This window comes from Lytechinus variegatus, chromosome 1 (genome assembly GCF_018143015.1).
Source record: "Lytechinus variegatus isolate NC3 chromosome 1, Lvar_3.0, whole genome shotgun sequence".
In the NCBI taxonomy this organism is placed as follows: Eukaryota; Metazoa; Echinodermata; class Echinoidea; order Temnopleuroida; family Toxopneustidae; genus Lytechinus; species Lytechinus variegatus.
The window spans coordinates 61,681,702-61,696,927 of record NC_054740.1 but is presented as its reverse complement, the minus strand read 5'-3'; the positions used below and the strand labels follow the sequence as shown (position 1 = coordinate 61,696,927).

Sequence of the window (15,226 nt, the reverse complement as noted above, 5' to 3'; positions counted from 1 at the left end):
ATTACAAAAAAATGCTTATGAACGTCCAGTTTTCATCTCAGGAAATCAAAAATGTTCATCTCGCGATTCGCGCTCGCATTATTTATTTATTAAACATAGTGGGTGATATTATACCGACCAGGTTGTGCATAACTGTTTTGTTAAATTAAGCAAAACTTAAAAGTGTCAAAACTTGCTTATTTTACATCCGATTTTGATGAAATTTTCAGTGTTATGCTTGTTGGATTTTTTTCTCTTTTCCTTCAGTTAACTTTTTGTTGGGGTGGACTTCTCCTTTAATGAAGAAAATCATATCAGAGTAAAAAGAAGATGCACTGGCCGGGAATCGAACCCGGGCCACCCGCGTGGCAGGCGAGAATTCTACCACTGAACCACCAGTGCGCTTATTTCGTCTATGTCAGAAATGATTTTTATACTATTTTAATTACCACCGTCAAGTGATTTCTTTAAAAACCGCTCAAAGTTTAGCTCACTTGTTGATGCCCTTTACGTTCGTTGGATAAAATAAAAAGAAGGAAAGGAAGGAAAAAACAAAGGAATTTAAAAATAAAAGCAGAACAAAAGAAAGATAGAAAAGGAGCTTGAAGAAAGAAATAAAGAAAAAATAAAGAAAGAAAGATAGATAGATAGATAGAAAGAAAGAAAGAAAGAAAGAAAGAAAGAAAGAAAAGAAGGAAGGAAGGAAGGAAGAAAGAAAGAAAGAAAGAAAGAAAGAAAGAAAAAAAGAAAAGAAAGAAAGAAAGAAAGAAAGAAGGAAGGAAGGAAGGAAGGAAGAAAGAAAGAAAGAAAGAAAAAAAGAAAAGAAAGAAAGAAAGAAGGAAGGAAGGAAGGAAGGAAAGAAGAAAGAAAGAAAAAAAGAAAGAAAAAAAAAAGAAAAAAAGAAAGAAAGAGAATGAAATAAATAAGAAAAAAAAGGAAAAAAAAGAAGAAAGAAAATAATTCATTATTTTGACTAGCATAAGAGAAACATTAAAAACAGACAAGATTATAATATATTTCTGACCCCCCCCCCCCCCCGTCCCAGAAGAAAGACTTATTCTGAACTTTACTGCATAATAGGCTAATCGAATATACTCTCTAAATTTGTATTTTGACAAACCATTGCGAGAATTTAGTAGGCAAATTAAGAAATCACCAATTCATTTTAACGAGTAAGCTTGAAGCGCATCCCCATTATACACAAAACACCATGATCATTAAACATGTTTATGAGGTACGATTAGATCGTAATTAACAGTGTCCATGACAACCGAATCCAAAATGCACAGCAAAAACTGTGGTGTTAACCGGTGTACATAGAGGACCACACCAGTTGTTTTACATCTTAGTTAAATTGGTGGTGTTAGTTTTACACCCATAGGTGTTATTACAACACCTTTGGTTGTTACATTTACACTCTTTGGTGTTATGTTCAATATCAAGGGTGTAGTTTTATCACCTCAGGGTGTGGTCCTCTATTAAAACCAACTCAGTCAGTTTTTACAGTGTGGTATCTATCATTACATTGGCATGATAGACTCAGGTAGAGAGACTGGTGGAAAATTACTTTAATCGAATTCATTTCCTCTCCAATGTGATTGGGGATTAATAATCATTTGCAAGCTAGGAAGGTTTGGATGCCTGGTAACATTCGCTGGTGGATGAACATACTAGATTGAACTGCTGGTGTCTATTTGAGATGAGTACATATACGCCCATTTTGTTACCTTATATGATCGAATGTGCTAAGCTATATAATCGAATGTGTTAAGCTATATAAGAATAAATAGACTGTGAGTATTCTCCTGTTCATAAGAAAAAACATCATTTAGTGACACAATAAAAACGCTATTTGTTTTTTTTTCACACGCGGTTTACTTTACCCTACCATCAGTAGTTGTTGATCAAATTAAAATCAAATTTGTTATTAAAGATTTTATATACTTGTTTAAACTGTTTAAACATCTACTCTCTATAGTTCAATGTAGTATAACATTTTCAGCTGTTTAAAATATTGGTTCGGCTTCGGTAAGTGGCTGGTTGAGATTAACTCCCGTTTCGTTTAAAGGTCAAATCCACCCAAGGAAAATGTTGATTTCAATCAGTCAACAAAATCAAATGGTGAAAATTTCATCAAAATCGGATGTTAAATAAAAAAAAAGTTTCACTTACTTTCCCCAAACAGTTATTTGCACATCTCATTGATATGCAAATGAGAGATTATACTCCTTACTCACCATTTTATTGATATGCAAATGAGAGATTATACTCCTTACTCACTATTTTCCCTTATTTGAATAATAATTATACAAAAACTTAAATTTTTACAGATTTGACAAAAATGATCAACTTGACCAAAAATGTTAAAACAATAATAATTCAAAAATTGTGTTTCACATGACAATTAGGAGAAAATAAACATATTTCATATTTCATAGTGTAATGAAATACAAAAGAATAAGTCATTCGATGATGTCATCAGCCACCCCCCCCCCCCCCCCCCTCTTTGCATACCGACCAGGATGTGCACATAATTGGTGAAATTAAGCAAAACTTTAAAATGTCATAACTTTCTTTTTTCCAATGAAAGATCATGGCATTTCACTCTGAAATTGAATATATATTAACGTTTTATTCAATATGTTCTCTCTCTGAAAATCTTAATCGGGTGGAACGATAGTTTTTTATGCCAAGCAACATTAATTTGACACCATTAAACACAAAAAATAAAATATATAGACGACTAAATATTCTTCCATATAGGCGATCACAGTACATAAAGCCGTGATTCATATCGTTAAAAATAAATAGGAACAAGAAAATTAAAATATGTTGGCATACGTGCTAAACATACACCATAAAGACCTACATAAAGAATGTAAAAGTACATACTTTCCTTTTAAGAAATATTCTGCAATTATTATGCAAGAGGGCAAGCTCCCGCAACAAAATATTAATAAAAAGAGACAAATCAAACAAGCTCATTGGAATTTCTTCAAAATCGAATGTAAACGAAACATGTTCTGACATTTTTACGTTTTTGCTTTATTTCACAAAACAGTAGGGGAAGGCGGGGTAAGTTGAGCATAGGGGCAAGTAGAGCCACCATCCCCAGCAGTGGCGTACCTAGGATTTTCCACAGGGGGAGCAAAAACGTCCGCCAAAAAAATTGACAAGCAAAAAAAAAGGTCTTCAAGCTCGTCAGGGGGGCAAAAAAGGTCTTTCAAGCTCGTCAGGGGGCAGGGATACGTCCTTTGCATGGGTTGTGGCTCGTCGGGGGGGGGGGGGGTCAGGGGGCAGTCTGCCACCCCCCCGTAGATACGCTAGTGACCCCCGGGCCAATAATGAATGAATCGGACGTTGTGGTGGTGTCATGTATTGATGAGCCATTACATAACCTTTTTCCCCACCACATTGTTTTCAACTTTGAAACAATAAATACTTATTAAGAGGGAAAAATACAAATTACAGCCAAATAAGTAAAAAAAAATGCGAAAATAAATAAGTGCTTTTTACACATCTTTAAATTTGATAAATACATAAGAAAAACATTGTTAGCCCAGGTATGGATCTTCATTCTTGTCATAGTCTTTTACATGATAGATGCATAAGAAATGTGTGGATGCGAAATTATCGCATTAAGTTCGGACTGGGGTAATTCGTGCCAGCCAACATTGGGCAGGTTGAGCCATGGTAATTCTTATGTTAATGTATATATATATATATATATATATATATATATATATATATAAACCCCTCAAAAAAGTTTTGCAACTCAGTTTTGGGGGATGATATCTTTTTGGTTAATGAAGTATAAAAGATGAAACTGGTATCATTGGAAAGCTAAATTATTCTTCTTTACAATGACATGCCATTTGCTGTGATTATGTAATCATGGAATATGCAATCACCCTGAACATCGAGAAAAGTCAGAAGTGAAATGTTGCAAAATGCATTGATTTCTAACAAGAGTCTCCATTTCTATAGAATTTCCACCATGCAGGTGACAGTGAATGCACTCGGTCCATCATCGAAACAATTGGAAATTCGCTATTGCAAACGACGCATTTTGCAACATTTCATGTCTAACATTGCTGCGTATTATCATGTCTGTGTATTTCATGATAACACTAGCATTACAAATGACACATGATTGTAAAGAAGAATAATCATGCTTTCTAAAGATATCACTTTTACACGTGATGATGGCACATTAAGAAATTTATTAGCACTCAAACTTGCAGTTTGAGTTGCAGAACTCAAACATGACATGGCAACGAATTTTGCAACATTTCATTTTTTACATTGCTGCATATTTATCATGTCTGTGTATTTCATGATAACACTAGCATTACAAATGACACATGATCGTAAAGAGGAATAATCATACTTTCCAATGATACCACTTTTACATATGATGATGGCACACTAAGAAATTTATTAGCACTCAAACTTGAGTTGCGGAACTTTTTTTGAGGGATTTATATATATATATATAAAGAAACCTGAAAAGGCAATCGATATGCAGGCAGAAAGTAGCAAATTCACATGACAGTTCTTAGAGGATATAAGTATTTGTAGAGATTTTGAAAGCGAAAAGACTTTAAATAAAAAGATTGACATACTGGTTCTTCCCCCATTCATTTTTTAACCTAGTTTTTGTGGCTCAACTTACCCCACAGATGGGGCAAGTTGACATCTCTTTTTTTTGCAAAGGTGACTTTCAAAAATGACTTTCATAGAAAGTTTTAATAGGTGAGAAATATTTCAGAAGAATTGTTTTTTAAGGCAAGGTACTTGTTTCTACAAGATTATTAATCATATCAATTCTAACATGCAAAAAGCAAAAAATATCACAACTTACCCTGCCTTATGCTATGTTTTACATTATACATATCCCATGGTCCGGGGGAAAGAGGGGGAATACCTTATACGTCATTCACAATGGCTTCTCGAAGTACGCATAAAACAGCCATGACAGCTGAATACAAGTTCTTGTTTGTTGCAACAATAGCCATAAAGATATCCATATCGCCTAGGATAGACAATAATAGACATTGCACACTCTTGTCATGGTAACCGTATAAACATTTCAAGAGATCTTTTGGGGTCTTTGGGGGCTCAGTCATATTGAGAAAAATTGAACCAATATAGCGGTAACTTATTAGCTCTTCTGGAAAAGTTCGAAATTGTCGTTATATACTAGTCTGCTTGTAGGGACAAATTCACGCTTATTTCGTAGTCTTAGGTAAGTCGAGAATATTTTTCGATTTTAAGAATTTTATCTAACATTAATGTCATTCAACCTCAAGCCAATGTCCAGCGGAGTTGAAAGGGGGGGGGGGGGGGGTCAGGGGAAAAACAACTCTTCCTCTTTTAAAACGGATGCTATCTAAAAAACAACAAACATTTGTTTGCATATCTATCCACCTCGAAATTACCGAAGCATGTAAACTTACATGTGGGATCCGGGGGCAAAAGAACACTTACCAAATTAGGTCAAAATGCGTTATTAGTAGGGGAAGGCAGGGTAAGTTGAGCACAGGGGCAAGTTGAGCCATCAGCCCCAGGCCAACAATGAATGAATCAGACATTGTGGTGGTGTCATGTATTGATGACCCATTGCAAAACTCATAACCACACCACATTGTTTTCAACTTTGAAGCAAAAAATATTTTGTTTAAAGGGAAAAACACAAATTTGAGACAAAAAGGTTAAAAAAAGGGTGCGAAATAAATAAGTGCTTTTTACACACACACGTCTTTAAATATAATAAAAACATAAGAACAACATTGTTAGCCCAGGTATGAATCTTCGTTCTTGTCATAGTCTTTTACATGATGGATGCATAAGAAATGTGTTGATGCGAAATTATCGCATTAAGTTCGGACTGGGGTAATATAAGTCGTGCCAGCCAACATGGGGCAAGTTGAGCCATGGTAATGTACATAAATACAAAGAAACATGAAAAGGCCATCGATATGCAGGCAGAAAGAAGCAGATTCACATGAACGTTCTCTCCCTTTTAAAAGATGTTAGTATTTGTAGAGATTTTGCAAGTGAATAGACTTTGAATAAAAATTGACATAATTATGCTGGTTCTTCCCCCATACATTTTGTACATAGTTTTTGTGGTTCAAATTGCCCCAGAAGGTACGTGGCTCAACTTACCCCACAGATGGGGCAAGTTGAGCCATTAACACATCTCTTTTTTCAAAGCTGACAATGATTTTTATTATGGGATTAGAAAGTTATATAAAGGTGAACAATATTTAATGATTGCAGAATGGAATTAAACACTAAATAAAGAGAACAGTCGCTGATTTGGAATGAAAAGAGCGGTTTCATAAAAGGTAACTTATCTGATGTGAGAATATGCACATATATTGAGGCAAAGGGGCAATCGTAATCACATAATAAGGGCCTTTCTACGATAAAAAAGTGACATTGAAAACGTTTGTAAGGGGGTATTTCTTGGGGTTTTTTAGTACTTAAAAGTGCCCCTCCCCCGATCACCAGCCTTTGTTTTAAATGGTTCACGCTCCTCCCCGGACCCAACTTCTTGTGCGAGATTTGTACCTGTTAATGAGTAAAATATTATTGAATGTTTATTTATTTCATTCACCATAAAGCATGAGTACATGAAAAGGAGAATTATCATAAAGAATTTAAGGTAAGAAGAAAAGACAAATACAATTACATAACAAACGATTTTATGGTATTTGGGGACGACAAAAGAACGAGAAGCCTTATAAACGCCGACCCCTTTGTACAAAAGTCAAAGCGAATGCATGGTATAATACATAATAAAAATGATAAACCATAAACAGATGGAGGGGGAAATGAGTAAAGACATCCCCTCTGGAAATAAAAACGAGAAAAATAGCTGGGGGAAAGAGAGAAAGGGTAAGGGAAAGGAAAAAGAAGGAGAAGAAAGTGATCTGAGAAAGGGAGAAATTAAAAGATAGGGAAAATGGAAGGAAAACGGGACAATGAAGGAAAGTACAAAGTACAAAATATCCTGAAATATTAATATATTAACATGATAAGCAAGAGAGGTATATAAAATCAAGAGATATATGAGTCAATGGCAAGGGCAAGAATGGCGGGTAAAAGAAAGAGGCAAAAGAAACGGAAATGAAGGTGGAGCCGAAATCTAAATATGAAAATCAGAATATGAAGAAAAGAGACCCAAAAAAGGCCATAAACTGGCTGCTGATAATTGAAAAATATAAAGAACAGGAAGAAAGATAGATGGCGTCTATTATAAGATTGCTAAATTTTATACAATAACGGTCGCAATCAGGACGAAAAAATCCTTAGCCAAGGGTTAGATTTATCCCCTATAATCATGACCTAACCTAAGTAAAGCTTTACGCTGGCTAGATTTACCGTGAAAAGCCTCTTAATGTTTACTTTGGCTAAATTTTAAATGCCCAAATTTTCTGGCTCGCTTCGCTCGCTGGCGAGTTTGCGATGTTGTGCTGCCTCAGATTTCGTTTATTTTACGCAACTGCGTTGAGGTTATGTGTTGTGTATGTACTCGCGATTTGATGTAACAGTGGCCATCTGCAATATAAAAAAAAATATCACGAGATTCCGGGGGCTCCTCCCCAGACCAGTAGCAGCACCTAGGGGAGGAGGCACGGGGGCATTTACCCCCAGTTAGTTTGCTACACCCCCGAAATTTTGAAAGTTAAAATTAAAAAAATATATATAGTAAATGTTGTCGTAAGCATCCTACTTAAGCTGCAAAGTGCTCATAAGTGACAGATTTTAGCTCTTTACATTCTGAAAAAAATCGTTCATTCACTGTTAACTCCCAACAATTTTCGTTACTAACATGAATTTTTCAGGTCATTATATAAAATTAAAAATAACTGTTGACTGAAACTGTCTGTTTACATTGGGCTTAAAAATCCAATGTTCAAGTCAATATGCTTCTCGTGATTCGAGATTTCATTATTCGTTTTAGTGAGATACACATCCTACATATTCATAATTTACATTAAAAAATTTTAGCTCTCGCTTCGCGCTCGCATCAATTATTTTTTTAATTAAATAACCATCAAATTAATGATTACAAAAAGTGGTTAGAACGTCTGAATAGGGCCGTCTGCACCATCCCGAGTTTTCAAATTAGCGCGCTATTTCTGATCCGGCAAATTATCCCGATCTGAAAAATCTCGAGATTGTTTGTAATGCAGACGCAATTATCGCGCTAGTTCGTAGGATTAATCTCGAGATTGCAATCCCAAGTCAACTCGGGTTTATTTGCAAAATAGCGCGCTATTTACGAATTATCGCGCTAATTCGTAGGTGCAGACGCACTCGGGTTTGGACTCGGGTTAATTTATTCATGACCTTCAGTCCATAATGCAATTCGCGTTCCATTTCCGCCTTGGAAAAAACATAAACAGCGATTATACCGAACGCATGCGAAAGTCAACTTTATCATAGCGTTCATCAATTCCCCAATCAGCAACGATGGTGTCAAGCCCCCCGTGAATGGATTTTGGGAGAGACCAGACCGATGGGGGAGGCGCTCATTATCGACGATGGTCATAGTTCGAGGTGATATCTCCTTGGTCATAGTCAATAACAATACTGACAGCATTGTCGTCTTATTCCTTCGCAAAATGTGAGCAAATAGCATTTCTTTCCTCCCCCTTCTCTCTCTCCCCCTCTGTCATTGCCTCGGAGTCCGCCATCATATTAAACGAAGAATACTTCACTCGCTTATAATTATAGCGCGGCTGAGCTGAGAGGATTGTTGCATAACAACGGTCGAATTCGGCGAAAGAGTACATGTACTTGATTGCATATCGCGGGAAGTTATTCAAAAGCGCGGGCCGATGAAACTCCAAGATCGAAAGTGCGCATGCTCGGAATATCGGCTTGTTGCCTCGCTCGAGCAAGAATCGCTCTTCGTGCGATGGTGGAGACGGGGTTTCTTGAATCTCGAGATTAATCGCGAAGAGGGCTGATCGCACTAAAATCTCGAGATTGAGCAAACTCGGGATGGTGCAGCACCGCCTATTATCGATTGTTTAATTAGATAGCCATCCATTTAATGATTACAATAAAATGCTTATGAACGTCCAGTTTTCATCTCAGGAAATCAAAAATGTTCATCTCGCAATTCACGCTCGCATTATTTATTAGGTGAGATATCATATTCATGACCTAGTGCAAACAGCTGGTCCTTAACAGGTCCATTTTCAAGTTTGTAGGGTCTACATTAAAAAAAAATTAGCTCGCGCTTCTCACTCGATTTTAGAAATGGGCAAAATATTTTGGAGTTGCCCCGCCCCCTCCCGCCCAAATGTTCTTTTACCTCCCCCCTAGGCTGAAAATCATGGTGCCGCCCTCGCCCAGAACCCAATCCACATACGGCTGGACCCCAAAAGTTTTACAACCGAGAACAAAAAGGAAAGATGAAAGAAAAGGAAGATGCACGATATGTTATTTTCTGAATACCATGTCAAAATCAATCTCAAAGTTAGATTGTCATGAATGGGTGATTTTTTCTCTCTCGCTTCGCTCGCTCGGGACTGATATTAGTTAACTTTATCAACAACGCGCCATGCTGTGGCCCTCTTTTTTATTTTTACTTATCATGCATTGAGCTTCGCCCTAAGCTCGGGGCACAATCATAAAAAATACCATAATACGACCGGGAAATTTTTGGCTATTGCCCCCCCCCCCTCCTGGCCATCGACCTTTGTTACGCCCCTCATATCATAAAGAGTAAAAACTACATTAGAATGCGTTTCTTTTGTCTTCACTTGATCTTAAAGACAGTAGGATTTACAGTGATTGAAAAAAAACATGGCTCATCAGGTTCATCCAGCGGAAATTGCTCCAGCGGGACCGAGTTTACCGAGAGAAAGTCAACATGTGCAGCAAGAACACGGACCAGGGATGTCACCACAAACACATCTACCGCCACTGCAACAAGTACAACCACCGACACTGCTACAAGTTCAAGAACCAGCATCGCAACAAGCAGATATACCATTGCAACCATTACAAACCCTGGGGTCGCAACAAAAGTTGCCAAATGACAGTGGTGAAGCTGAAGCTGACGCAATGATATATGATTTCCCTGCACATGTATCGGTATGTAAAGGCCTTATTTTTTATTCTATGAAAAAAAACTTTTTATTCAAATTTTGTTTCAAGTATGTCATGAAATTCTCTTTTAAAATTACTCAATTATATGAATTTACTGGATGCATTTACTTAGCGAGTTTTTTTTCTTCCATCATCTTACTGTAATACCAAAATCACCAGCACAATGAGGTGAAATGTCAGCAAGGGGGGTTTCGTGCAGCGATGAATCGGAACAGAAGTTTCGTCCTACGTTTCAGAGCTGACCAAAAAATGCAAATATGTCGTTTGTTTCTGGTTACAAACAGTGCTTAGAATATCCCGTTTTCAGGTGAGAAAATTACAATTTTCTCGCACGCGCTTCGCGCTCGCCTCAATTATTGTTTAGTAAAATACTTATCCTATTCATATAAAAATACTTAGTGTCCAGTCTTCAGGTTGGAATATTACAATTTTTTGCTTCGGTTTTAGCGCTCGCACCAATCATTGTTTATTAAGGTAGTCATTCTGTTCCTGGTTAAATAAAATACCAAGAATGTCCATTTTTTTTGCAAGAATATCAGCTCGCGCTTCGCGCTCAGTTTATTCGACTGGTGAGCCCGTTTCATATTCATGATTCACTAAATGTAGTCTTTAAAATGTTCTTTTTCTGGTAAAAATATTGAAAATTGCAGATCGCGTTAATTTTTAAAATAGATTCACATCATTTTTGTATGACTACAAAAGCTGCTCGAAATGTTTACTTTTCATCTCTTATTACATTAAATTTCCGGAAGTTTGAACTCGTGATTCGCGCTCGCAACAACTCGCAAGGATGACTATTTATACAGTAAATACGTCCATACTTGACCAAAAAGCGATTTTCATATTTTATTTTTTTTACAAATCGCTCGCTCGCTATACTCGCTCGAAAAAAATAAAACCTAAATAGGCCTATATAGCTTAACAATCAGAATTCACTTCAAAGAAAACTTTGCTTAACTAAATAACACACAACTTCTTCATTCAAATGATAATCTCATGGTGAAAATCTCTGAACCAAGATGCTCTTTTTGGCATGATACAAGTGCCCTTTGGGGCTTTGCCCCCCCCCCCTCTAAACGAAAATACGTACCGCCGCCCATGCCCTCGTCAAAGACCTGACTTGCATTTTCGATACATTTGCTGCGTTGTATATAGGATTCATTCTGTTGTGTTAAAACTCCGTATTTTCTAGTTCAGCGTATTAAAGTGATGGTCCGGGATGAAAATATTATAGAAAATAAACAGAATAAACTTAATTGAGCAAAATGCTGAAAATTTCATTACAAATCGGATAACAGATAACGAAATTATTGAATTTGAAATTTTATCAATATTTTGTGAAAATGGTTATATACACATCGTCATGAATATTCATTAGGTGGGCTTATGATGTCACATTCCCACTTCCTTTTTCTTATGTTATTACATGAATCTATAAATGATTCATAATGATGTGATAAGTGGCAGCAATAAATGCACTTTAATCAGTTGTCAACCCAATCGTTTTAGTTCTCGGTAAAAAAAATTGAATAAACCTAATTTCACATAATAAAATACAAAAGAACAAGTGGGGGATATGACATCATCAGCCCACCTAATGAATATTCATAAAGACGTGCCTAGAACTGTTTCACCGGAATAATGCAAATCTTTAAAATTCAATAAATTTGTTATTTCTTATCCGATTTTGATCAATTTTTCAGCATTTTACTCTGTGAGTTTAACTCTATTTATTGAGATATAGATATTTCCAGCCTGGCCCATCCCTTAAACCATCAATAATCAAAGTAAAATATCCACAGGGATATACGAATGCATCCACTTTTCACAGTTAATGTCATCAGATTATCATCAATTTCAAATTGGTGGATTTTCAACTCAGTCAAATGCGAATCCAGTTTCAGTGCAGTCTATAATTCCCATACCCTTAAAGGACAAGTCCACCCTAACAAAAACTTGATTTGAATAAAAAGAAAAATTCAACAACATACCCTTAAAGGACAAGTCCACCCCAACAAAAACTTGATTTGAATAAAAAGAGAAAAATTCAACAAGCATAACACTGAAAATTTCATCAAAATCGGATGTAAAATAAGAAAGTTATGGCATTTTAAAGTTTCGCTTATTTTCAACAAAATAGTTATATGAACGAGCCAGTTACATCCAAATGTAAGAGTTGATGACATCACTCACTCACTATTTCTTTTGTATTTTATTATATAAAATAAGAAATATTTTTATTTTCTCGTCATTGTCATGTGAAATGAAGTCTCAGTCCTCCCTGAACAAGTGGAATTCCACTATTTTAACATTTTGTGCTTCAGGCAATGAGGTCCTAATCATCAAATTCGTAAAAATTGAAATATTGTATAATTCAAACAATAAAAAAAACAAAAGAAATAGTGAGTAAATGACGTCATCGACTTTCTCATTTGGATGTAACTGGCTCGTTCATATAACTATTTTATTGAAAATAAGCGAAACTTTGAAATGTCATAACTTTCTTATTTTACATCCGATTTTGATGAAATTTTCAGCATTGCGCTTGTCTGATTTTTCTCTATTGATTCAAATCAACATTTTTTGAGGTGGACTTGACCTTTAACAAAAGAAGCCATTGGATATTCAGACTAGAAAAGAAATCGTAGTATATTTTGATATTCCTTCGACCTTTTTAAAAACATAATGTACTATTTTTTAGAAAATAACTTACTGTTTTCGTCGACCGAGTTATGTTTAAAATGTAAACTTTGCTCTTATGACACTTTCTTCGAATGAGGGCTACAACAATGAATTTTCAATATTTAATTGGATTTTCTCTGGATGTACACATTCTCCTTCTTGTTTAGACCGGTTTCACTGAAACATTCAAGGAGTCTGAGGACATCAAAGGACTCGCATGTACGGAAAAATGCAACGGGACAATTTATAAATACACCCACGTAAGTTTCAATTTCTCCATCATTTCCTCTGGTTTTCAAAACTTTCTATGGTTGATTTGAGATTTCATAGACTTATGACTTGTGAATTTATCCAAGAAAATTGTATAAACAAAACAAGAAAGATATAGCAAAGGCAATATTCTTTTACCACAGGAAGCTATAGGGGCAGAGGAAACTTAGAGAAAAAAAACATCTGAAGGTGATTTTCGTATGGTCATCCCGGCCCCCCCCCCCATCACCATCACTTAGACATAATGGTATATTGTCAATAAAATATAAACAATGCTCAAGTGTCCTAGTCAAAATCTACCTTTGGCTTCCCACAGTTGGTCTTTGCCAACGAACGTCGACACTTTGCAAAATGTCGACACCATAGAGCTGTCTATTTGAATAGTTTTCAATTTTTTCGAGGGCTTTATTTACACATTTTGGCACCTAAACAAGTTGTCACCAGAATATTATGACCCCGGGGAAAAACATTTAAATACCCTAAACGCGTTTGGCTAGTCTTAAAAAAGCTTTGGGGAAAAAACATACCCTAAATACGCTTGACCCTGCGATTGACCAGGTAAGTCTGAAATCTTTTGTGACGTCATCACTTCGGTACACTTTAGAAGTCAAATCATGAAGTCTTTGTCGAGGGTCTGTGAATCGGAACAGCTATTTTGTCCGTGACTATGGACAAACGACATAATGCGATTTTTTGTCAGTTCTAGAACGTCGGACGAAACTGCGGTTCCAATTTACATTACATAATCTTTGGCCTATGAAATCTAATGATTTTTTTTTCATTAATTTATTCTTACCTTTTTTCAGTTGGCTTGTTACGGATTCCTCACCATTTTCTTTACCCCGTTTATTGCGTTTTTCTGGGCGTTGTTCTTCGCATCTGTCAGCCACCTAATAGTATGGTTCGTCCAGCCTTTCTTTAAGGCTTTCTACATCACCTTCAGGCTCTGTCATATGGTGTACCGACCTATTGTTCGACAATGCCTCGAACCGCTGAGCAAACGTGGTGTCAAGACTCAGCTGACCATGCCTGAAATGAAGATGACCACGGGAAACGTTTAGGGCAATTTGTCATCTTATACAGGCCCATCTCTCGACAGCGGGAACCAAACAAAACAGCACACCAACAGCCAGATAATATTCTGGCCAAATCGATCTTTATCCAAGCCATCAGTAGAACCCCGAAGACATTACACCGGGCGTACCATTTTAATGTATTTTAACATCATGATTTTCCTTAAATCGCTTTTGTTATCTGGTAGATACATGTATGAACTGTTTCCAAGGACGGGTTCTTTTTATCATAATTAGTAATGAATGGTTGATTTTATTTATTTATTTTTTTTATTTATTTTATTTTATTTATTATTATTATTATTTTTTTTTTTTTTGGGGGGGGGGGGTCGTTCCCTTCTCTCGCATTCAAATTTCCAAAAGAGTGCACAATCTAATATCAAAACCCTTGCTTCCGAATTCCACTGCTGATACCGAACGTCAAATATCATGAAGGGGAAATTTGAGAAGCAAAAAAAAAAAACCCGAAACCCCCCAAAAGAAAATAAAATGTGGTCATCGATCGAATCCATGACACATGCTCCGGCGACGATTGCTCCGGTGACAAATGCTCCCCAAAATGCGACATTTGCTCCGCGACATTTGCTCCTCGACATTTGCTCCGCCGACATTTGCTCCGCCGAAATTTGCTCCGCCGATATTTGCTCCGCCGACTATTGCTCAGCCGAAATTTGCTCCGCCGGCTGTTGCTCCGCCGACAGTTGCTCCACCGACAGTTGCTCCGCCGAAAGTTGCTCCACCGACAATTGCTCCACATTTAGCGACGATTGCTCCGGTGACAAATGCTCCCCAAAATGCGACATTTGCTCCGCGACATTTGCTCCTCGACATTTGCTCCGCCGACATTTGCTCCGCCGAAATTTGCTCCGCCGATATTTGCTCCGCCGACTATTGCTCAGCCGAAATTTGCTCCGCCGACTGTTGCTCCGCCGACAGTTGCTCCGCCGACAGTTGCTCCACCGACAGTTACTCCGCCGAAAGTTGCTCCACCGACAATTGCTCCACATTTAGCGACAAATGCTACCTGAACGACACATGCTCCGCATGTAGGGACAGTTTTCTCTGCCGACATTTGCTCCGCATGT

The 15,226-nt window shown here is 36.9% G+C and overlaps 1 protein-coding gene and 1 non-coding gene across 2 annotated transcripts; one reads left to right on the top strand and one right to left on the bottom strand.

Moving 5' to 3' along the window:
• Positions 1-310: 310 nt before the first annotated feature.
• On the bottom strand, positions 311-381 carry TRNAG-GCC. The gene has a single exon. It is a non-coding gene; the product is annotated as a tRNA-Gly (tRNA).
• Positions 382-5,139: 4,758 nt separating this feature from the next.
• On the top strand, positions 5,140-14,380 carry LOC121406493 (caveolin-2-like). The gene is made up of 4 exons (XM_041597504.1): positions 5,140-5,227; positions 9,780-10,101; positions 12,966-13,058; positions 13,875-14,380. Exons 2-4 carry the CDS (start codon positions 9,811-9,813, stop codon positions 14,127-14,129), a joined length of 639 nt encoding a protein of 212 aa, XP_041453438.1. The 5' UTR covers positions 5,140-5,227; positions 9,780-9,810; the 3' UTR covers positions 14,130-14,380.
• Positions 14,381-15,226: the final 846 nt, after the last annotated feature.